The 24,417-nt window shown below is 49.2% G+C and overlaps 1 protein-coding gene across 1 annotated transcript in view; it reads right to left on the bottom strand.

Annotated features, from left to right (window-relative positions):
- CALB2 (calbindin 2) overlaps nt 1-24,417 on the bottom strand; it is a 53,019-nt gene that overhangs the window by 9,377 nt on the left and 19,225 nt on the right. Inside the window, exons 2-5 of the mRNA XM_054048945.1 lie at nt 13,232-13,308; nt 9,281-9,370; nt 4,010-4,090; nt 873-929 (exon numbers count right to left, since the gene is read on the bottom strand). Coding sequence (XP_053904920.1) covers nt 873-929; nt 4,010-4,090; nt 9,281-9,370; nt 13,232-13,308 — 305 coding nt within the window. The remainder of the gene's footprint in view (nt 1-872; nt 930-4,009; nt 4,091-9,280; nt 9,371-13,231; nt 13,309-24,417) is intronic.

Below are 24,417 nucleotides of genomic sequence, written 5' to 3'. Positions count from 1 at the left end.
CAGCCCCTAGTTACGAAGGGAATGAAGCTTTCTTGAAATGAGGCCACTGGCTCTGAGAAGCCAGTCGATCACAGTAAATAGGATTTTAAGATCAATATGTTAACACAGGCAGTCTGCAAACAGTCTTATAATGTGGGGCAATATAAACAACACACCGTGAAACCTGCCGTCAGCCACCATCCACAGGGCAAAGCAGAAACCAGTTGCGTACCTAGCAGCAGTGGCTCTCTAAAGACTACACCAAACTGCCATGGGAACTTTGGGGTTCCTTTACAGAGATGACTTAAGACAATGCAATGCCGTCATGGAGCGGGTCCTGGGTGCAGATTCTACTGCTTGCATTTGTGCCACCCCATTGGCATTCAGTGCAGTTGCAGCAAAGTAACTGGGCAGGATTTGACCCTGGGTGAGTTTGGTGAGCTTTATTTCTGGACAGTTGCAGACCTCTGAGCTTTATCAGCTCATCTCCCCAAGCTACTCTAAGGTAGGACAGCTTCAGTAAGAGCCTCCCGTCTGCATCTGCCTTCACTGCACGGCCCCTAGAGCTGCGTATCCAGAGCCCAGCTCTGCTGCTGCCAGAGCCAATGACAGTTTTCCCATTTGACCTCCAGGGCAGCAGGAGGAGGTGCTATACAGTGAAGTACAATGCAGGCTGAAGTGATCAGGAGCTGCAAAGGGACAGTGTAACTCTCAAGCCTAGCGTCTTATAGACCGAGTGATCATAAGCTAGACACGAGCTGTGGCCATGCACACGCTGCTTTTCTTAGAGAATGACTCGCAAGAGAGGTATGGTATGGTATAGAATGCCAGCCCCACCAACAGCACAGCCCTTTAAAGTCATATCTCCAAGACACTCTTCAGACATCCCCCACCTTGAGTTCATTGGCTTCTATATACCCACTGCGGTCTGTGTCATATTTCCGCCAGGCCTGCAAGGGAAATGCCACACGTTAGTACAAGTGATTCCCCCACTGAAAAAAGTACTAGATTTTGGATAGTGAGACAGTGATAGCTCTTTGATCTAGAAGACAAAGGTATGAATGTGATCTAATGGCTAGAAGCTGAAGTTAGACCAGTTCAGGCTAGAAATCAGGAGAAAATTTAATGCTTAGGGTAATTAACCATTGGAATCCAATTTACATAGGATTCTCCATCACTTGAAGTCTTTAAATCTAGATTGGATGTCTTTCTAGAAGATCATCTATAGGTCAAACAGAAGTTATGGGCTGGATGCAGAAATTACTTGGTGAGTTCTAGGGCCTGTGTTATACAGGTCAGACTAGATAGTCATAATTGTCCCTTCTGGCCATAGCAGCTTTATGACATACTCGTTGGGAATCCACTGATTTTACTGGGAACTGCATCCACTTAACATGGGGGCTGGATCTGGCCCAAGGTACATATGTACACAGCAGTGAATGGACTGGGACTACCCCTGTCAGCTTTTCCATTTTAGGTAGCCTCTCTCGTGGCATTGGGAATGGGAATAAATAAAGCTACCATGACAACAGACCTACAACGCATGAGGTCCATTCTCCTAGTGATTTGTGTGTTGTCTCAACATTGGCGCATCCATCTCAAATACAATAAGAACTACCCCACAATACCTGCACCAAACGCAAATGAAACCCAACCTGTTTAGGCGTTTGGCTCAGTGAGCATGAACCTGTTCTGTAGCTGTGGAGGAGACAGATTGTTACCCATAAACAACAGAGGTGACAAAGGGGGAAGGAAGGGCAGTAGAAATGTGCATTTCCCCCCACACTTGGTTAGCATTTATTGTAAGTTTCTCTCTATCTCGGGTCTAATACAGCATCCTTTAACATGACAGCTGAGTCCCCTATAGATCAGGAGCCTGTGTACAGTTTCTCTCTGTCTCCGATATTCATGTGGACCTAACAAATCAAAAGACATTTATCTGTTCAGAGCTGGTTGATCAAAGTATTTTCCTGCTTCCTGTGGAGACACTACATTGTCTCCCCCACACGGTGTGTCGGAAGAGGTCTCCCTAAGTGCTATTCTTCTGCCTACGCAGATTTTCATCCCATCTGGCATGGGGAGAACACAGCTCCTCATTGGTCTTGAGTTTTCTGAAGTTTCATCTCTCAGGGGACGGGTTTTGGTCCTGAGGGGAATTGGTTTAGCAGAGCCGGGTGCACTCGGGGAAAAACAATGTCAAGAGTTCATGCTCATTATTAGACTCGCTATTGGTGGAGTGGGCTGAATTCAATATTTAATGGCATGTGCTTATGAAACAATAACTCCCCTTGTCTGTTAAATGGCAGCAGATAGAATGGCATCACATTTGCATGTTGTTCTCATTTTCCAGTAATTGATTTAAACTCTTGCACGGTGTCGCTGTGCATTGCTGAACAGCTGCTACACGTCACTAGCCGGTGAAACCTCTCACGTACATCTCATATTGATGAAGAACTTTGGAATCTGTCAGACTGAGATGCCACATCACTTTATAATTTGAGAGGGTCTTTTATCCTATCATCTTAAAGAGTGTTTAAATATTAACTACTTATGCCCAAAAATGTCCCTCTGAAGTAGACAAAGGAGATAAAGGTCATGTTACCCTCCTCCAAAATGCTGCCACTTCTGTGTGGAACACCACTGCTGATTGATGGCATCAAGGAACACTACATAGTTTAGGACCGAAAGTGAAGAAAAGACCATCCAAATAATACTGGGAGTGAAATTTAGGGAGGCAGAATATAAATATCTAACCTGCAATTTGGGCAAGACACAGGAGCTAACTTCCTTACTGTTCTGAGAAGTGCCATAAGATCCTTGATGATGACAAGGCTTCTGCACCTCACTTGCGTACTTGGTCCACAGACTGCACCTCCAACAGATATGCCTATAGACACTAATCACCTCCCGCAGCCCACATCCATCTCCCTGCTCTTACCTTCCTCTTCAGATTCTTGAAAGAGGCTAAATAACTGATTTACAGCACCCGGAAATTTAGAACATTCTCTTGCAAAGTGAATTTCAACAGCACAACACAAGGGAAGTCCTCCTCCCCTTCCACAAGGAAACACATCCCACTAATGAGCAGCGCCAGGGTGTTGAGAGCCCCTGCCCCAAAACTCCCTCCCAGGTTTTACAGTGTGAGCTGGGCCAGGCCTTTGGAGATTAGTGAGTGTCATGGATGCCATTGTTGTGCAGGTGTGATCAGTGAAGCTCCTAGATTGAAGGTGCGCCTTAGTCACTGGGACTTGGGGGTTACAAACCAGCCAACCTGTCACTCTGGGAAGAGGGAGCAGGGATGTTCCCACAGTCCACTTTGTGCTTGTCATAAACTGTCTGACTAGCTCAGGTACTTGCAGAGTATCTGTCCCCTTAACAAGGTGTATTATGACACCAGAATTATGGTGTAGGCTCTGTGGCAGACCCTGTCTGTCTGTACAGCGTCGCTCAATATGGCCCTAATCCTGAACTGCTTAATACAAGCAATAAAAAGGACAAAACTACGGTGTGGATGTGTAGGGCTAAAAGCTGCTCCCACTGAAGTCTATGGCAAAACGTCCCTGGACTTTAATGGCATCATGGTTTGGCTTGTTGTGTCCATAGCTACAGCTTGCCTTCAGTGAGAGGATAGAATTGCAGCTGGCACGTAGCTATGTCTCTTCCAGGTAAAAACATTCAGAGGAAGCCAGCATGGCTGCTGGACAAAGAAACCACTCACCTAGAGAGTGTGGCCAAGAATTTCACCAGGCTGTATTCATTAGGAATAGCTTGTTAGTCAATGCATTTTCCCTGGTAATAGTTCAAGTATATTCCCCCTGCCCTGCCTGCCTGCCTCCCTCATGCTCCCCACATCCCCAGCCTCCTAACGTGCAGGAGAAACATTCTACCTAACTGGTCAGAATTAAAGAAATTACAGGGCGAATTCCTTATTTAGCCCTTGATGTCAGTAGAAATTTAGCCTAAAAATGGCTTCTGGAACTGGTTTGGTTATAATAATAGTAATAGTAATAAAAATCTGCTCTCTACTCACCTCCATGAATTCAGAGCTGGATCCAACCTGCTGTCTGAAACACAACAGGAAGTTCTCCTCTGTGGGCAGGATCTGAGCCAGCTGGAGGGTGGGGGAGACAGCAAAGCCATCAGTGAGCAGAAGGCAAGTCACACAACACACAGAGAATCCTTGGCCCATCCCACTGGTGCGTGTAGACGGTGACAGAATAGGATTGTGTTTCCTTTCTTACTGCATCTTTGTAATTTTTGCTGCTGTCACAGGCCACTGCCATTTTGCAAGGGAGAATCAATGCAGCACGTTGCAGAGGAGACACATACATTGTGCTCTTTCTCTCTCATTGCAAATTTACTTTTGCTCTTAATTGTTTTGTTGTTTTGCTTAACCTAAAATAAGTCATTGAGACTAAAATGGTTGCTCTTTGCGCATTGAAAGAACATAACAAGTCCCATCTCCATTGTTTGCAATAATTCCCTAGAAAAAGGAATTATGTTTCAGATCTTCTATCTGTTTTGTCCTCTTCCTGATGAAACACATTAGCAGAGTGGATGTTACATTCCTCTCTAATGGCTAGGCCACTAGGTAATAACAGCCTACTGCCACTACCAGCTAACAGAGTGAAACCATTAGCTCCAGTGATTGAGGTCTGTGCTTTTGTGTGAAGGTCCTGGCCTTACATTCTGCTGATAGCTAAGAATGAGGTTTGTTCCACTGTAATTCAACATACTTTCTCCATGCGTTAATAAGGGAGTTTGAAAGTATTGTGGCTCCTTTTTACTTCCTTGTTTGTTGCACCAGCATCCTTGATGATGCTGAGCCCAGCTCTCCGAATCGTGTTAGGCAGTTAAGTGCTGCCACAGAACTAACCAGGGGAGGCCAGTCACCCTAAACACTTTGTTCTACCTAAAGCTTTTGTAAAAGTGGCTGTTTTACACTTTAATTTTTGGTGATCAAGAAAAGGAGGATTTAAAAGTGGGGCAAAAAAAGTCCTTACATGTACTATTGATACCACCTAGGACTACTGAATGCAAAAGAATCCTAAAAAATTCAGTTCCATCGACACTGTTTACAATTTGAGCTTTTTTTCCATTTGGACAGGGAAAACAAGCTAGACAAGGTCACATGTGTGCTCCTAGTCAGTTTCAGGCAGAAACTGGGTTTCAAGCACAGGAGGGAACTGTTTACATCCAGACAAAAAACTATCTTTAGTGACATTTTTAAAGGAAAACTCATGAAAACATTAGCAATGGGGTTGGGAACTTTTTAACGAAACCTTACATTTGAAGATCAAGGCAGCTAGGACCAAAGAGAATTGTTCCAAAGAAGATTAACAATTTGAAAGGGCCATAGATAAAACTGAGACCTAAACTTTGTGAGGTGCCTCTGTTTTTCCAATCAGTTCAGTTCTCCTTGTCTGCCTGCCTTTCGGTGCCCTTTTCACAGCTGTCTTCTTAACTTTGAGTCATTTCTCCCAAAATAGTGTCAGTGTCTTAATCAAAGGGCTGGACAACTTTTAATAAGGCCTGTGCAGGCGAGCAGCTGGACAGAAGATTTCTTCGGAAGCTCAGGTTGGCAGGAGCCTCCTTTTTATTAGGAAAATAATAAAGTGGAGCTTCCTGGTAAATCGAGAGAGCAGGCAGCAGACTGGCAGGAGACAGAGTGACTGGCTTCCCTGATTTTTTCATTTAGTGGTAACAGCTGAAAGGAACCATGTCCTAGCCACTGAGAACATCCTGGCTATATAGCTGGCTTTGTCATGATACTGACAGCAACTCACCAGAGCAATTTCATTCCCTCTGCAGGTAGGGCCAAATTTAGACCTGGTGTCACTCCAGTGACTTCAACAGGGAGGAGTTTGGCCTGACGAGTTCTCAGATACTGTAAAGCTGGAAGGATGTAGACTGGGGAGCAAAAGATCGTAGCCCCCACTGCCCATTGTATATACAGTATCTCTGCTCCCCAGTCAGAGTCCTCCCCTCGGAAAGAGAAATGAAGTCAGGTTCTGCAAACCAACAGTGGATTCACGCAGATCCCACCCATTATGGATGTGACTGGCTTCAGCTGAATTGCTGTCATCCTAAGCCCTGCTCGGCTTCTGCTGTGCCCATGAGCAACTGCACCTGAGATGCAGTGACCTGAATACCGGTAATTCGTTGGTATGGTCAGCAGGACACACAGTGCGAAGCATGTTGGGATATGACCGAGTCAGGCCAATTACATCTTACTGGTCCCTCTGCATGTGCTGGCTCAAACGCAGGGCCCAGGCCTGGGGCCTGACTCATGCTGAGTAGCATTTTGGTCCATGATGAGTAGTTAATGGGACTAGTCAGGCTACCAGGATCAGTCCTGACACAACAGGGCCTCCTTGATGGTCACAGGGAGGAAGCGGGTGGAAGGCAAAAATGAGGGTGTACACACACACAGGGGTGGGGAAAGGGCTGAGGACGGGGAGTCAGAATCACTGATGGCAAAGCAGGGAAGGGAATGGGCGGAGAGGCAGAGACTGAAATACATGCTCTGGGAGCTAGCGCCTCATCACTCATAGGCAGGGAGGGCAGAGTACAGAAAAGCTAATCCACCTCTGGGAAAGGAGCCAGCCGGACATGCTGCCTTATTTTATAGGGACAGCCCTTCCTTGGTGCCTAGCCTCCTACAGCCAACATCATCACAATGTGTGGCCCACACCATAACAGGGAGCGTCTCGCTACCACCATCCTCTCTCCCATTCATCACTGTGTGCTCCCAACTCCCCTACTGGCAACTGAACAGCTGCCCTGGGCCAACCACAGTAACTACTTCTGTAGCCAAAGTACTTGGGGCAGTCGTGGGATTCGAATCTAGGACCTACCGAGCTGAAAGCAGAAAGTAAGTGGGGGGCTGGCCCCCCACTGAAACTTAGTGGGTTTTTGGTCGGCCCCCTCCCACTATCAAAAGAAAGGGGAAGGGCCAAAGAGAAATCAGGATCGTGAGACTGTCAGTCCCCAGGGCCAATGGGGAGACGCCAACACTCCAAGTTAGCCCCATTGACAGGGCAGGTGAGCCAATGAGGGAGTCAGGAGCCTGGGGTCCTGTCCTCCCTGTGAGGGGGAGCTGCCTGGGTCACAGTAGGGCAGAGCTAAGGAGAGCAGCATGGAGTCAGAGCTGGGCTGGAGCTGGTGCAGTGCAGACCAGCCGTGCCGACGGGAGCCAGGGCTGAGCTGGCTAGCAGGCACCCCTCATGCCACGAGGAACGCCAGAGAAGAGAGTGGTGAGCAGCTGGGGAGAGCAAGGGGGCTCTGGGGAGAGGGCCCAGCGCAGGGAGACATCGCCAGGCCCGGAGCCAGCTGTGTGGGGTGTCCCTGGGCCCATGGGCGGGGGGGGGGGGTCCTTGTTCCTTTACCCTTTTCTATTTTCCCTTATTTTTCTAACAGTTGCTGTTTAGTAAATTGTATTTGGTTTAAGCTATAAGTAATGATCAGTGGGCCAGGGATGTGGCTGGTGCAGAGAGTACCCCATCCCTTGGCCTAAGTGCCCACAACAAGACTGGGGTTAAACCTCCCAGGAATCCTGGGCCCAGCTCTACTGGGGGTAACAAGCACTCTGCCACATAGGAGCATGGAAGAAGTGTCCTCAAGGTCAGGCAGGCTTCTGGGTAAAGGAAGTGGGAGCGAGGACTCCGGTCCTTTCGCTATCTGATTCCACTGGGGGAGTGCAGAAACCAGGAAAGTTCCCCACAATAGTGGGACCATTCCCCCGCTTGCAATGAGCTGCCACCACTGGAGCTAAAGAAGTAAGCATTAGCAGACTCGTACACCTCTTATGGGATGCAAAGCACTGAACTGGAAATCAGGAGACCTTGGTTATATTCCCAGCTCTGTCACTGGCCTGGTGGGTGACATTGTGCAAGTCGCTTTGCTGCCCTGTGCCTCAGTATCCCCATCTGTCAAATGGGGATTATGATGATCAGCGTAAGAGCCTGTTATTATGTATATCAGCCATTAGAGGGCAACAGATTGAGATTCCTCACTACCCGGAGTGCAGATCACACGTACCTGGGCAGGCAATATTAGTGCTGAATGGAAACACGGAGAAGCCAAATCCTTGTGACCAGCCAGCTCCCCACTGGTCACCATGAAGTGCTCTGCAGACCGTAATCTGGGACTACTGCGTCATTAAAACAATATGCCACACAGTTCTCTCTCATATTGCAACAATCATGCAAAATAGATACAACTTTGATACCTCATCCCAGGTATGATTTTATACCACTGTCCCTGAAAAATCAGCTGCATCTTTGACCTGACAGTTGATGTAAGAGTTTATAGCCCTTCTCAAATCTCATTCTAGCTACGTCATTTTTATTGTTCCTATCAATGCCTAATCCTTTCCTACATCCCACTAAGCTCTCAAATTTAATAATTTCCTGCAGCAGTGAGAACCAGGCCTCCTGGGTTCAGTTCTTGTCACTCCGATAGAGCAGAAATAGAAATGGTCCAGGAAAAGGCAGCCGAAATGATTAGAAGCCTGTAGAGACTATATGAAGATAAATTAAAAAGATTAAGATGCTTTCCTTTAGAGAGGAGATGAATCGGGGGGGGGGGGGGGGGAAGGGGGATATAAAATCATTACTGGGAGAGAGGAGGGTTCCCATTTGCCCAATCCCATAACATGGGAGCAAAAGGGCAGCCAATGAAATGTAAAGCAACAACTTCTACAGCTGATAAAGGGAAATTCTGTTTTATGCAAAGCATAGTTAGCCAGTGGAACTCACTGCCACAATATGTTAGTGGGATCGAAGGAGGAATTAAACATGTATATGAATAGTGAGAACATCAGCAGCAGTTACACTAGCTGGGATAACAATCCATAATGAGCATCAGCTCACGCTTCAGGACACAAGGCAACCACATTAGCTGCCAGGGTTTCAGAAGATGTTTCTCCCATGGCTATTGGATTGTACTATTGTCCATGTGGTAGAGAACCAAGGCTTGCATTTTCAAAGGTGCCTAAGGGAATCAGGCGCTCAGATCCCATGGAAATCCAATGGGATCTGGACACCTGACTCCCTGAGGCTGCTTTGACAAGGCAGTCTAATGCAACATGCGGCAGGATTCACACTCCCCACTTCTGGAGTGCAAGAGGATCCATGTGTCTATGCTAGGATCTAATCCCCAAGCATAGGTGGACATCCTGGTCCCAATGAAGCCAGTGACAAGTCTCCCGTTGATTCCAGTGGGGCCAGGATTCCCCCTGAGCATAGTTGTATTGATGAGAGCAGCTTGTGGGAGCGATGCTGGCGCTAGCACCACTCACCTCTGCCATTTCAATTCTGCCATCTGCATTCTTGTCATACTTCTGCATGAACTCCTTCATCTTCTCTGCAAAGTTGCCGTTCTTAGAGTCCTGTGAACAAAGCAAGAACGTTTGTCCTTCTTGACCTCCAGCAGGGCCTCTGTGCCCCCTGGCCCCTCCCGCTCCATGCACTGTGCCTGGTCAGTGCGTTGGCTTCGAGCCATGAAAGGTTGGGAAGGATGCTGCTTGGATGTCGAACAGGCCAGTACATCAGAGAGGAGCCCCTTTCACTCTTAACCCAAGGCAGGAGAGCCAACGGACTATCCTACCTCAACACAGTAGGGTTAAATTACAATCGTGTCTATGTGCCCTGTTGCGTTAGGCTCTGTACACACGCACAAGAGACAGGCCTTGCCCGGAAGAGTTTACAGTCTATCTAGACAAGAAGAATTAGTCTCATTCCCAGCTAAGAAGCTGAGGCACAGTGAGATTGAGGGAGGCAAGGGCAGAGCTAGGAGGTGAATCAGATTTTCTGCATCTTGAGGCCAGTGCCTTAACCCCAAGAGAAGTCCCGTCTAGTCCAAGAGAGCAGACCGGCAGCTGGCAGGGGACACTAATCTAAATGAGTATGAGGTGAGTAACAACCCAGCCTCACATCAAACCAGGAAAGGGAGCTGCCCATGTGTCCCTGGCCAGCTAACGCTGGCTTTACAGATTACTCTGCAAACCAGAGTGGTCCTGTTAATGCCAGGGGCTCCTTTGGGTGGGGAGAGGTTGCAGGATCAGGATCTATTAATATAACTTGGACTAAGGTGACTCGGTCTAAGGCTCCTATTGACTTGTTACACCTCATGGCTCCAACGTTAACTCAGCGTTGCTAACTATCGTGATTTATCATGAAGCTCACGCTATTTGGTGTTTTCTCTTCAAGCCCCAGCTCCTGGAGTCATGTGATTATAGGAGAATTGCAGCTTGCATTTAAAAAAAAGTAGGATTTGAGCACTTGGGTCTGTGGAGAAAAGCTGGAAAATGTGACCCCCTAAAGGCTCCAACAACAAATATAAAGACCCCAGATCTATTATTTTTGTGACTGGGAGGGGTGAGGGGGGGAGACTGGCCTGTGATTTTTGCAGGGTGGGGTTTTGCAATGTTAATGACTCAAAAATGGCAAAGTAGATTTTGCAGAAACTTTCCTAAACAAACATCACCTTGGGGCTGAGACCAAGTCTGGAGGGCCAGATACTGGAGACACTTATGACATGGACAAGCAGAATATTGTGTGTACCGGGGAGAAAGACAATCAAACTACCCACATCCAGCTCTGCTCAGCTTGCAAGTCATAGGAGCTGGAAAACAATAACCCAGCCTTTCCCCAAGCAGCAAATAGGAGTTTAATGGTCACCCTCTTTTCAGCACCCTCTTCCTTAGCTGGCTTGTCATTTACTCACTGAAAACAAGAAATAAGATCATGAGTTATGAGGCTTTGTTGCTAGAGTGTCTCAGGGCACGTCTTCACTACCCGCCCAGATCGGCGGGTAGAAATCGATCTCTCGGGGATCGATTTATTGCGTCTCATCTAGATGCGATAAATCGATCCCCGAATCGATGTGCATACTCCACCTTGTCAGGAGGAGTAAGCGGCGTCGATGGGGGAGCTGCGGCGGTCGATTTGCTGCCATCCTCACAGCGGGGTAAAGTGCTATTACAATTGTGTTGACTTTTGTTTGGGGTCAGCTCTTCCGTATGTGAGTAATCTGATGGGTGGGTCCCTCTTTAAAGCAGCATGGGCTTCCCATGCCTTCTTATCTTCTGGCCTTGCATAGCCGAAGCAGTAGAAAAGGCCACCTGGGCTAACCCCAAGGGGCCTTGGTTAGGCAAGGGGTTTTCACTGGCCAGCAGGGGGCAGTGTGATGACGGGCTGAGCAGTGTTTGGTTAGCAGGGGATGGGCAATGGATCTGCTAAGGAACAGGCTTATACACACAGTATGCGTCTGGGCTCATGCCATGTCAAATGGCTTGGCCTGAGTGAGCAAACCTTGGCCGATGGGGACCCCAAACTGTGTGTGGAGGGGCCAGCGGCACAGTGTGGAGCTAGTTCGCTGCCCTCTCAGCGCGCACATCCAAGCCCCTGTAAAGGGAGCACAGCCCCAGGAGGCAAGAACAATCAAAGCAGCAGTCTGGTTGTGCCACTGCCCCTCCGAGGCAGTGAGGCCCTGCTCTCCAAGGCTGTTTGGAAGAAGAGGAGCTCGTGTTTCCGGTGATTCCATAATTTATGCTGTCAGTTCCATCTGCAGCCTTGCATATGCTCCAATGAATATTGCACAGACATCCGCCGGCAGGCTGCCAGGCTCCGTGCCGCCTGTGCCAGCCTGATGATCACGTGGCAGCGGGCGAGCCTCGTTCAGTCTCACAATGGTGTGAGAAGGGTGCTGAGCTGCAGGGAAAGCTCGTCTCTGGCTTGCCTTGGCCGGAGAGATGGCTCCATGACCCAGCATATGAGGGTGATACTGGGGAGGAGGGGAGTAGAAAATGAGAGGAATAAATGAGGCTCTTTGGGGATCCAACCCCCCCTCCCAGAACCCACCCCGGGATGTTAGGGCTAGAATGAAAGTTTCATAAGGAAGGAGATCAGAGCTGGCTCGGTGGCAGGGCTCTGCGCTGTCATGCAGGACAAGTGGCTTCAGGGTCCAGTCTGGACTAGCAGAGACTGGGTTCAGGCTGCAGAGTGGGTAGCTAGGGTCTGAAAGTAGCAAATATCCTGAGTTGCTCAGCAGTGGCTCTCTCAGCTGACTGACACCTGAATGGATTTCAGCCTGGTCCTTAGCCAGCGAGGACTGGCGACTGAACCCACCCCAGATGTTTCAAAATCACAAGTCGGCCCCTTCCGAAATCATGAGTTTTGGGGTGCTTTTTATTTGCCTGCTGATATCAGAACCTTCAGGTTGTCCTCGGGTCACGTTCTCAAGCTGCTCTTTGCAAAGCCTGAGGGCTAGAAAAGTATTTGTATTGACCATTTTAAAGCTATTCTTTACTAACCAGAAGTAGCTGTGACCTAAATTCCCAATGTCAACTGCAATATGGCACAGCCAGCTGCTGGGGCCTTAACATTAGTCGTGATGCAGAAGAGTGAGCGACCACCCTGCTCCTTGCAGCACAGCACCTCCAGCTCTACGCTGGGCCAGTGGGGGCAAAAGTGACATAGAGGGAAGCACACCACCTACTGAACCTTTCACACACACCCTTCCTGTAGCTGGGGCATTGGGGCTGCAAAAGAGTCTCATGTAATCACTTGACTCCAGTAGCTGGGGCTTTGAGTAAAACATCAAATATTGCAAGACATAATAAAGTCACAGGAGTTGGCAACACAGACAGTGCAGCCTACAAATGCATATTTGCAACAGATGTTTCCAGTGTTACAGAGAGGCCATAGGTTTTTTAGACCCAACTGTGAGCCATGTAATAATGTGAACATGTGGGGGAAATACCCTAACTTTTCAGTACATGGAAATACTTGCCCAAGTAAAATTGGTAAGGCACAGATTGATTACTAGCCAAATCCTGCTGACTTTGAAGAGTCAGGACCAATCATCATCAAGAGGTGTAGCTTGGCACCCGCACTGGGATTTTAGGTATCCTAGAAGTGGGCCTGAGCCAGAGAGTTCAGAACCAGACTTTTCCAATGTCCAGAGCTGTTTGGAGCCAGGATTGGAAAACCCCGCCAATCTTGAGTCAGTCCCAAGCCCCTGAATTCTTTTGAAGTTTGTTTTTCACTACTGGGCATGGCCCCTAAAACTTGCAGGTGATGGGCACAGATTCCAGCTCCCTGAGAAGGGCTCTTCATTGCAACCCTCACAGGGAATGAGGCAACACTGGGCTGTGCGGGAGACTCAGGTCAGGAGAAGAACAGGGAAGGAGGGAACAAAGAAGAGGAGGAAGAACAACAGAAGAGGAAAGGAAATGTATTTTTCTTACCACTCCAGAGCCCTTTCTAGCACTTTCTAGCTCCTGGAAGAAGTTTTCCAGTTCCTTGCCTTCAATGTAGCCATTTCCTGCAAGGAAAACAAACATATGGTTAATAGTGGTTGAGCCAGTGAGGGGGTTAAGACAGTGCCAGATTAAGGTCTGTGTGGAGAGGCCCAGCTCCTGGAGTCCTGTGATTACACCAGAATTTAAACATTCAGAAAAAAAACAAAATGAATTTCTAGCCTTTGTGGTTGGGAAAAAAAGCTTGAAAACATTGCCCAAGTGTAACCAATGCAGTGATGTCCGCCTGAGTCTGCAGAGAGCCTGCGACAATTGCTTGGAGAGGGGAAACTGCCCCTTGTTTCTCAATAGGGGGCTAACTGCAAGACTTTCTGCTCCAGGGCGACCAAACCCGGCCTGTCAGAGGATTGGGTGTAAGAGGAGGAGTAGAGTGCAGCTGGCCTGGCCCATGTATCTAAGTGGTTTCACCTGGCTGCTGAAGTATGTCCTGAATTTCCCCACAGCCTACCCTGCTGCTCTTGGTGGAGACAACGGGGCTCCATACTGCTTCTCTTGCCTCTCTGGGAGTGGAGGCCCCCTGCCACTTCCACTCCCAGCCGGGGCTGGGCCCGGGCACAGGGTTCTGGGGATAGAACCATGAGGGGCCTGGTGCCATAGTGTGCCTGTGGTCCCAGATTGCCTTATCCAGCCCCAGTCCATCTAACAGGAGGAGCTCTGTGTGTCTATGGAGTTCCCTTGCCACACTCCCCTGACCCCTGAGCACAGGCAGGAAGGAGGCTACTCTTCCCTAAACTCAGCTCCGGAGTCAGTAACTCAGCTGGGGCAGGGAGCGGGCGCAGGAGAGAGCAGAACAGATTCAGGCAGTGTCTCTTCTCTGGATTTCCCTCTGGCACTGTTCACTCCTGCAAGGGCAGAGACTGGCGTAACTGGGGCTCAAACCTTCCAGACTAGGCCCAGAACTCGGGCAAAGGGTCTGGGCTGGCTCACAGGATCAGGAGAGAACTGGATATGGGCCCATGGCACAGCATTTTAGATCCAGATCTGAAGTGTGAGGCTGTTGCAGCCCGGCTCTTGCCTCAGTATTGGAAGACAGGCAGAATTCTGCTGGGTTGGGCCGAAACCAGCCCAATAGACACAGCCTCTGCTAACTGAAAGCATCTCATCGGCGCAGCTCCAGGCAACACTTTTTTATCCTACACATGCCTCTGTCTAACCCTCACCCTGCCTCAGCCCATCCCCACCTGCCCATCACACCCCCGACTTACATGTCAAGCCCTGCCACCCTCGTCCCCCTGCCCAGCGCACAGCGTGAGGGGTGTCATCTAACCGCAGGGTTAGAAGGGACCGCAAGGGTCGTCTAGTCCAGGGGTTCTCAATCCGTGGGGAGGGACCCAAAACTGTGTCACCGGAATGTTTCAGAGGGTCACGTGGCAGCTCCTGTCCCGGGGGGCCGGCTGGGCTCCCTTCCCTGCTGCAGTCACTGCAACCTCTGGGCTCCAAGCACCATTCAGGCTTGGCCCAGCCGTCATGAGCCAGGTCACAACTCCACTCACACACATGTGGTCCAGTCAGGGGGGCGGGGCCAAACCGGAGTGGTGTGAGTGCCGGCAGGACCCAACCCCCTGGGAGGCGGGATCCGACTGAAACCACCCAAGGCCTCCACCCCCAGACTATTTACTGGGTCATGACAGGCCGTAAACATTTACAAATGGGTCCTGAGCCCACAAAGGTTGAGACCCCTGGGCTAGTCTAACCCCCTGCCAAGATGCAGGATTTGTTGGGGGTCTAAACCACCCAAGACAGATGGCAATCCAGTCCCTTTCTGAAAATCGCCAGGGGAGGAGTTCCCACAACCCCCCTAGGCATCTGTCCGTCTCATTGTCCTTCTGCTCTTACAGATACAAAGTTTTTCCTGAGATTTAATCTAAATCTGCTACACTGTAGATTGAATCCATTCCGCCTTGCCCTGCTCTCTGGGGCAAGCGGGAACAATGTTTCTCCATCATTCTTATGGCAGCTTTTCAAGTATTTGAAGACTGCTATCATGTCCCCCCTCAATCTCCCCTTTTCCAAACTAAACCTACCCTGTTCCTTCAGCCTTTGCTCACATGACTTGCATTCCAGCCCTTTGAGCATCTTTGTCGCTCACCTCTGGATCCTTTCTATGCATTGGTGACCAAAACTGGACACACTACTCCAGCTGAGGCCTAACCAGCACCAAGTAGATGGTACTATCACTCCCATGCTATGCCTCTGTTAATGCAACCAAAATTGCATTTGCTTTTTTTGCCACAGCATCACATTGCTGACTAGGGTGACCAGATAGCAAATGTGAAAAATCGGGACAGGGGGTGGGGGGTAATAGGCGCCTATATAAGAAAAAGCCCTGAATATCGGGACTGTCCCTATAAAATCAGGACATCTGGTCACCCTATTGCTGACTCACGTTGAGGTTGGGATCCACACAACTCCCAGATCCTTCTCAGCAGTGCTGCTGCCAAGCCAGCTATGCCCATTTCACAAAACCCGATCGCCTTACTTAGCTGCAAACCCACATGAAGGGAAGCATGGCACCTGGTGAAATGTAGCACAGAGTCTTCTCTAGCTCTGCTTAGGCCCCTGTCTTTCTACCCCCATCTGTGGCATGTCTGTCCTTCACTAGGTCAGGAAGCAGGACTCCTGCACTAGCTTCCAAATAGGAGTATGTAGTGCCCTAGCTGCCTTATAGGGCTGCAAGCCCCAGATCACTGACTTGGAATGATCAGGGCCTTCGATCCCACCCTGTCTATTTGGGGTCCAGGTGAGTGGCACAGGTGCCATCTCCATTTAACATTTACAGGAAGAATGGGAAGAATGTGCCGGGCAGCTTGGAGTCTGTCTGATTTCTCAAGCAAGAGGGAGGAGATGGTAGCTGGTAACTCGTGAATAACCCTTCCTGATCCCGGGGGAAGATAGCAATCTGGAGGACAAAAGCTCAGTGACCTTGTGACTTGGAGGAAAACAAATAAAAGTCATTTGCCCATATGAGACACTCTGTATCTCAAAGGAGCACCCTGGAACTCCCTATTCTCCACTGTGATATGAATAGGATGTGTTTGAACAAAGGATGCCTTGTGAGGTCTCATTTTTAAGTCTTGATTTGTTGAACAATCATATCCTGTTGGATTATGTCTGCTATCAATGTGCTGTGAGGTTGGGAACACCCAGAGCCGGCCTTTCAGTTACAACAAAGGAGTAGCCATCAATAGCCATTAATGGCTCATCAACGCACAATCCACTAGCCCAGAGGCTTCTCAGAGCGGGCACGTGCACAATGGAGACTGCCTGGCCCCCACCTCACAGCAAGGACATTTCTGGCAGCTGGAAGAAGGTATAAAAAGAGACAGTGACATAATCGCTTGGCCTCTTCCCTGCCCCCACCCAACTCAACCCCTGGAAGAAGGTCTGGAGGACAAAGACTTTGGACTGGGGGAGTTTGGTCCCAGGTGGGGGGTTCCCAGCCTGTGTATTAAGGAACTGTCACCTGCTTGTGCCCTCTGGCAGGGTGAGAAAAGCTGTTTCATTCAATTCCTGCCTAGACTAAACATTTAGAATGCGTGTTACCTTTCAATTTTCTTAAGGTAACTATCTCTGACTTTATGCCTACCACTAACAATCACTTAAAATCTCTTTCTCTGTCATTAACAAACTTATTTTAATGTTGTCCTTACCAGCGAGTCAGTCTAAAGTGCTTGGGGAATCTGCTCATGTTACGAAGGCTGGCACCGGCCCACTTTCCTTTGGTGAAGTGGCCAGGCTCCTGACCAGTGCAAATTGGTAGTTCTGGGGTGCAAGACTGGGGAGCTGGTGGGGACTGGCTGGAGCCTCCCCATTGATGGGTCATGAGTGGCTGGGAGATCATTCATGCAACTCAGTTGGGTGTGTCCCTGCCAGTGGATGGCTGTGTGGGTGCAGGGCCTGTCAGTATCACAGTGTGAGAGACAGCCCAGGGTGGTGGCTTTGGAGGACTCAGCGAGTCCACAGTCCAGGATGCACCTCGGGGACCCCGCCACACCATGGCAACAACCTGGCAAGATCTCATACAGAGATTCACTCAGTGCCATCCAGCATAACAAGACCTAGCCTGTCAGCTTCCCAAGTTAGCCTGTCTGGGCCAGCTACAGCAGCAAGGTGACTCAAAGCCTTTCCAGAAGCTCAGACCTATAGCCCTAAGCAGGCCTGTGGGCTGTTGTAACATGCAGCAGTGGGCTAGTCTATCTTCCTAGGGTCCTTATATGGCCCCCAATACCGTAGTATCTGAGCACCTCACGATCTATTACCATATTTATCCACATAACACCCTGGGAAGCAGGGAAATGCTATTATCCCATTTTACAAATGGAGCTAAGTGACTTGCACAAGGTCACATGGGAAGTCTGTTGCTACAGCACTAGGTCTCCTATGTATTACGCTACTGCTCTAACCGCTGAACTATCCGTCCCTTGTATTGAGCATAACTGGTGGCTGGCTGGCGTAGAGAGGCACATGCTAGGGCTGGTGTGTGATGTGATTAGTGTCAAGTTATGATGGAATCAGTGGATTTGGAACTTCCTCACCATGTTTGAAGAATCCCCTCTCTCTCCTGGTCTCCAAGAGCTCAGAACAAAAGCCCAGGGCTGTCTTACATTGGGTCGATCTGGGGCCTATGTAGCTTTGTTCCAACCCTGGCTCTGTAGTTAGTAGTCTGGCAGCATTTCCATTATAAACTCTCATTTCAGGGGTGTCCAGCTAGGCCCCAACTGCTCGGTCTGGGCTGTGACTTGCTGCACAAAGTGTCAGCCCACCAGCCTGCTTCTCTCTTCTTACCAATCTGAGACTATGTCTCCACTACCGCAGGAAGTCGACCTATGTCACGCCACTCCAGACACAGGAATAACACAGCTGGAGTCAACGTAGCTTAGGTCGACTTACTGCGGTGTCTACACTGCGCTGGGTCAACGGGAGATGCTCTCCCATCGACTTACCTTGCTCCTCTCGTTTCGGGGGGAGTACCAGGGTCGACTGGAGAGCGCTCTGTGGACTGCGGTTCATTTGGTGGGTCTTCACTAGACCCACTAAATCAACTCCCAGTGTCAATCGCCAGAGTGTCGATCCGGCTGTAGTGTAGACATAGCCTAAGAGCGTTAACCACAGCCCTTTTTGAAATTGCAGGCAAGAGGGGGAAAGAAAGATGGGTCCGATTCTGATCCTTCTTAGAAGTCAGTCTACAAAAATGGCTTTGTTATTTTTGTTAAAAAGAAGAAATGTGGTAAGTGAGTCTCCCACAACTTGATCAGATCATTACTTGTATTTTGAGATTAGACATCAGTTAATGCACGAATAGTAAAATAAAATTAGCCACTGAATATGCAACAACTTGTCTTAAAAACTCTTTCATATGACTTCTGGTTGTGCATAATGACACCTTACATTGATATTGCTCCTTCCTAATGCCTTGAAAGATTGCAGAACCAGAGGAATTATTTTGATCACCACTAAAATGCGGCCACTTCAGGTGTGGAATGTGGCAGTCTGTAGCCATTTTACAATCCATTAAATACAAACCCAAGATAGGTTTCAGAGTAGCAGCCGTGTTAGTCTTTTTTTTTCTCTTACTTAATTGGCCTCTCAGAGTTGGTAAGACAACTCCCACCTGTTCATGCTCTCTGTATGTGTGTATATATATCTCCTCAATATATGTTCCATTCTATATGCATCCGAAGAAGTGGGCTGTAGTCCACGAAAGCTTATGCTCTAATAAATTTGTTAGTCTCTAAGGTGCCACAAGTACTCCTGTTCTTTAAACCCAAGATACTAAAACAAGGAACCCTCCAGCAATAAGCCCCTCTACAATGGAAACTGGCCAGGCAGAAGGAAACGTAACCAAAATCTCCACTACCCTGACTCCCAAGAAGAGGCCATACCGCAACATCGGCCAAACATCGTTCAGAGAGATGGAGTTTGCAGCATGGCCCAAAGGTCAAGCTGGGACTACTTCAGACATGGAAGGAGGGAGGGAATTCCTAAGTCAATAGGTGCTCATGGAAAATGCACTGTCAGAAGTGCCCTCTTTTCAACCAGCTTGGTCATGTCCAACGTTCACAACTGCTGCAGCAGCATGGCAAAGTGCTAGAGGCCTCTCTCAACTAATAATAATCCCTAGCTCTTATCTAGCACTTTCCGGCTGTAGCTCCCAAAGCACTCTACAAATCATTATCCCACAGGCGATGGGGAAACTGAAGCACAGAGAGGGGAAATGACTTGCCTAAGGTCACCCAGCCGGCCAGTGACAGAGTTGGATAGAACTGAGGTCTTCTGAGTCCCAGTTCAGTGCTCCTCCATTAGATCACCCTGCCAGACTTCGTAGGTCAACACCAATATCTTGCACTCCACTCAGAAACCAACAAGCAGCCACTGCTGATCATGGATGGTTGGGTCTTGTTCACATGCTCAGGGTCTAACTGATCACCATATGTAGGGTCAGGAAGGAGTTTTCCCCGGGTCAGATTGGTGGTAACCATGGGGGTTTTCACCCTCCTCTGCAGTGTGTGGGTGCAGGTCACTTGCCAGGATTATCTGGGTGTATCTCACTTAAGCAGTTCTCTGCCTGAGGCACATCATAGTCTCCTGGGGGCCGTAATACCTTGGTCTCATTTCTTTTGTTGGGTCAGTGTGCCGGTGCCCTGTGCTATACAGGGGTCAGACTGGAGGGTCTGGTGCTCCCTTCTGGGCTGGAACTCTACGACTCTATAATGGCAAGTCCTCCACCTAGCAAGCTGACAGCTGCGTTCTGTGTCAGCTTCCACGTGGCGTTAAGGTGGCCATGTAGAGCACCCACCCTAGAGGCTATAAAGATGTGGATCAGTTTAGGGAGGCAGGATGTAAGTCCCCAAACTGGAATTTGTCCAGCACACTGAGACCATCATCCCTGCCATGATGCTGGGTCCTTGTCCCTCATCTGAATGCTGAATACTGACTCAGTGTTACCAGGCCACAGGCTGGAATGGCCCCATACATCCGCCTGGGTAAATGGCCCTAAACACCATTTGGAATCTTTGCAACTGATGGAGAGAACATCTCTGGATATAAAAAGCTGCCTTCATCCACATTTATCCAACCTCCCGAAATGGCTCAGGAATCTTCCTCATGAAAGAACAGGAGTACTTGTGGCACCTTAGAGACTAACAAATTTATTAGAGCATAAGCTTTCGTGGACTACAGCCCACTTCTGAAAGAGTCACAACAAAATTAAATACAACCTCTCACCTGGGATATCGACTAGCATGTATCCCGATGCTCTACATTACAATCATTCTTCGTTAGGAATGGAAGGGTGGGGAGGGAGATAAGGTAGGATGCCAGGGTTGAAGCCTAGAGTTACAGGAAGCTTTACTATGGTTTCAAACTAGAAACTCGGCTCAGGTTTGCCAAAAGATTCTTAAAACTGGGCCAAGATTCCAACAACCCTGGGCTGGTGTTAAGTTTTTGGGTAGCAACCATGCCCAATCCTCTGGATTCACTCGTTTTTAATCCCAACCCAGGCAAAACCTCGCTCTTTATTCCCCCCAAGAGGTACCGATGAGAGCCAATGCCTGGAAGTTGAAGCTAGACAAATTCAGACTGGAACAAAGGTGTACGATTTACCAGTGAAGTAACTAATCATTGGAGCAATGTACTGAGGGCCGTGGGGTCCTGTGTGACCTTGGGGAAGGCCCTTAGCCTCTCTGTGCAATGGGGATAATAATGCTTCCCTGCCTGACACAGGTGTTGTGAAGATAAATACATTAAAGATTGCATTGGACAGCTCAAGGCATGTCACAAAGTGTTATACAGGAAATAGGCATTTATTATTTATTGGGATTACAGTGGCTTCTCCATCAGTGGCAATTTTTAAAATCAAGACCAGATGTTTTTCTAAAAGATCTGCTCCAGTTCAAACAGGTGTTAGTTCAGGGAACGTCTAAGTGTTCTGCAGGGAGGTCCCCATGCTCCCTTCAGTCCTTGGACTCTCTGAGTCGTGCCAGGTGCTGTAAACACATGCAGTGAGAGACAGTCCCTGGCCCACAGCCTAAACAGACAAGGGTGGGGGGGAACTGAGGCCTGGAGAGGAGAAGGGTTTTGCCCAAGGTCACACAGCAAGTCAGGGATCATGCCAAGAAACCAGGCAGGGTTGCCAATTCCACATAGCAGGAAGTCACCGGACAAACCTTGAAAAATTGCTAGATGTTGCTGTTTAAGCACTCAAAAGGAGTCAAAAATGTCACTAAACAAAATGTCGAGAGAATTCACCATCTCTCTATCTGTATATGCGCCCAGGCGAGTATAGGCACAAAATCATTGACAAGCAGCTCAGTAATGTTAATAAAATCCATTCCATGCCATTCTTACTACCGTCTGTTGCATACCAAGTCAATCTCATTATGTCTCAACTAAGCACATCCTTGGAAGGAATCGCTTTCCGGGGCTTCGTGGGCTGAGATCACTGTAATCTGCAGGCGAGGAAAAGAAGTTTGTGGAGGCTAATTAACTAGTTTGCTAAAGCCAGGCGCACTTTGGTGAGAACAGCACATTAGCCAGGGGGTGTTTTTAGCCACGTGTTCTTTCTCGCTGCTCTGTAGTAGGTAGCGCACCCTGTGATGCAGGGGAAGACGGCTAATGAAGTTTGCAGGGTGGGGGAGGCAGGTTAGCCAGTGGGGAGAGCTGCACAGAGGAAGGCGGGGTGGGAGACAGGGCCATGTGCCCCAATAGGGTGGGGGGCACCATGACTCCAGGGATGAAGCCCTTACTACAGGATCAAAGGTGGAGATTTCGGCTCCCCTTTACTCCTTCCCCTGGCTGGCCTGCGGTTGGCTGCCCAGCTGGGGGAGGGATTGGGAAGGAGTCTGGCTAGCGGATTGTTGTTTTTAAATCTACTTCCTTGGTTCCCTGCAGCACCGAGCGCCCTGGCTCTCCCTTTCACTAACCTGTCGGCTCAACTCCAGGCTGGCAAGAAAGGTGAGGCTCAGCTGCAATTAACCAATCCCAGCGGACCTGTGAGCGCCCTTCCCAATGAGCAGAGGGCACCCTTCTGATGATGACAGTGGACTGTTGTAGTTGCTTCTGCTTGTAAGTAACAGTGGCAGTTACAGAAAGCAGTGTGCAAAGAGCTGTAGTATTTCAGTAGTAATAATTTTTGCAGTCTGTGGGAAATAGAGATGTCAAAACACAAAGCAGCATCCACTCAGCGACTCCAAGGGAGTGGCAGTCTCAGGAGCAATTTAAGGGCTGGCTACAACCTGTGCAAGGGAACTCAAGCAAGGATGCAGGAAACAAAAATCTCTTTGCTCACTGGTGAAAGCGGTACTTCCACTGCCTCACCCTAACCCTGACGGGGACCGTCTGTTTAGTCTCCAGAATGTTGTTGAGTCCAAACTGCACAGCCGCCGGGGCATGAACCCAGTAAACGCTCTCCTGACCGTAAGAACTGGACTGAAACCGTTTGGAGAATCATGCTGCCCTTACAACTTTCCTGACGCTGTCATAAGACGAATAGGAACAACTTCAGCCTAGTCTTTTAAAGCAAAAAGGTCATCTCGCAGGAGTCAGGAACCTGAGCCGTGTACCAGTAATCAAGAGCCATCTCCAGCCAAAGAAGGGGAATGGGACTGGGATGAGAATACTTTGCAGGTTTAGGTATGTCCAGTGCTTAATTTGTGATGAAAGAGGTGTCAGGGCTCAGCTGCCCTCAGTCCCAGCAAGCCCAGACACAGATTAAGCACTGCCCAGAGGTACTGGGCACCTGGGTAGGAAGAACCCTCTGCTTTGGGGCTACTGAATATTCCCCCTTTAAATCATGTGTGTTTTGTTTAGAAAGCAACACTACCTTATTGCAACGGTGGGGTTTTTTTTGGTTGGTTTTGATGTGTTTTTAATTACAACGATTTGGTTCAGTGGAGGAGGATTTACAAACCTCAGCTGTACGGACTTTGCTCTTTGTCTAATTGAGAGTCCAATTTCCACCCATTTAAGGGGACCTGTCTGGAATGGCAGAACCTCCCCTGGCCCTGATTAAATGTTCTCCCACTCTCTGAGCCCATTCAGCAGAGGGCTTAAGGTTTGTATGTGAGCCAGTGGCCCTCTGCTCATTGGGAAGGGCGCTCACAGGTCTGCTGGGATTGGTTAATTGCAGCTGAGCCTCACCTTTCTTGCCAGCCTGGAGTTGAGCTCTTAGTGAAAGGGAGAGCCAGGGCGCTCGGTGCTGTAGGGAACCAAGAAGGTAGATTTAAAAACAAAAATCCGCTAGCCAGACCCCTTTCCCAATCCCCCCCCCCCCCCCCCCCCCGCAACTGGGCAGCTAACCGCAGGCCAGCCAGGGGAAGGAGTAAAGGGGAGCCGAAATCAAACTAGCTCCACCTTTGATCCTGTAGTAAGGGCTTCATCCCTGGCGTCACGGTGCCCCCCACCCTATTGGGGCACATGGCCCCGTCTCATCCCACCCCCCCTTCCTCCGTGCGGCTCTCCCCACTGGCTAACCTGCCTCCCCCACCCTGCCCACTTCATTAGCCGTCTTTCCCTGCATCACAGGGTGCGCTACCTACTACGGAGCAGCGTGAAAGAACACGTGGCTATAAACACCCCCTGGCTAATGTGCTGCTCTCACCAAAGTGCTCCTGGCTTTAGCAAACTAGTTAATTAGCCTCCACAAACTTCTTTTCCTCGCCTGCAGATTACAGTGATCTCAGCCCACGAAGCCCCGGAATGCGATTCCTTCCAAGGACGTAGTAAAGAGTTTAACAAACAGAGAGGAGAATGACCTTGTGCCAGACCTTCAGCCCCCACCCAAGGCTCAATGGTCCTTGTCCCTGCCTTGCATCAGGGAGGATGGCGGGGGTGTTATATCCCCTGCCTTGGGGTCAGTATGGGAACCCAGACTCCTCCCTCTGCTCTGGGTTCTAGGCCACTCACCCTGTACTAAACAGCTAAAGGCTGCTTCCTCAGACTCACTGCTGCTTCCCTGGGCTACTTCCTCCCTTCCTCTGCCTCCCAGCCCTGTTCAGAGGGTGATGCCTTCCTGTGGTTTGTCACTGGAGGGTCCAGCTCCTTAAGCTAATTCCTGACATTTTGCAGCTTATGCAGAATTCTAGCTAAGCTCCCTGGCATCTCCTTATGCTTGGTCT

The sequence above is a fragment of the Malaclemys terrapin genome, chromosome 14 (genome assembly GCF_027887155.1).
Source record: "Malaclemys terrapin pileata isolate rMalTer1 chromosome 14, rMalTer1.hap1, whole genome shotgun sequence".
Taxonomy (NCBI): domain Eukaryota; kingdom Metazoa; phylum Chordata; order Testudines; family Emydidae; genus Malaclemys; species Malaclemys terrapin.
This window is presented reverse-complemented; position numbering and strand designations above follow the sequence as displayed.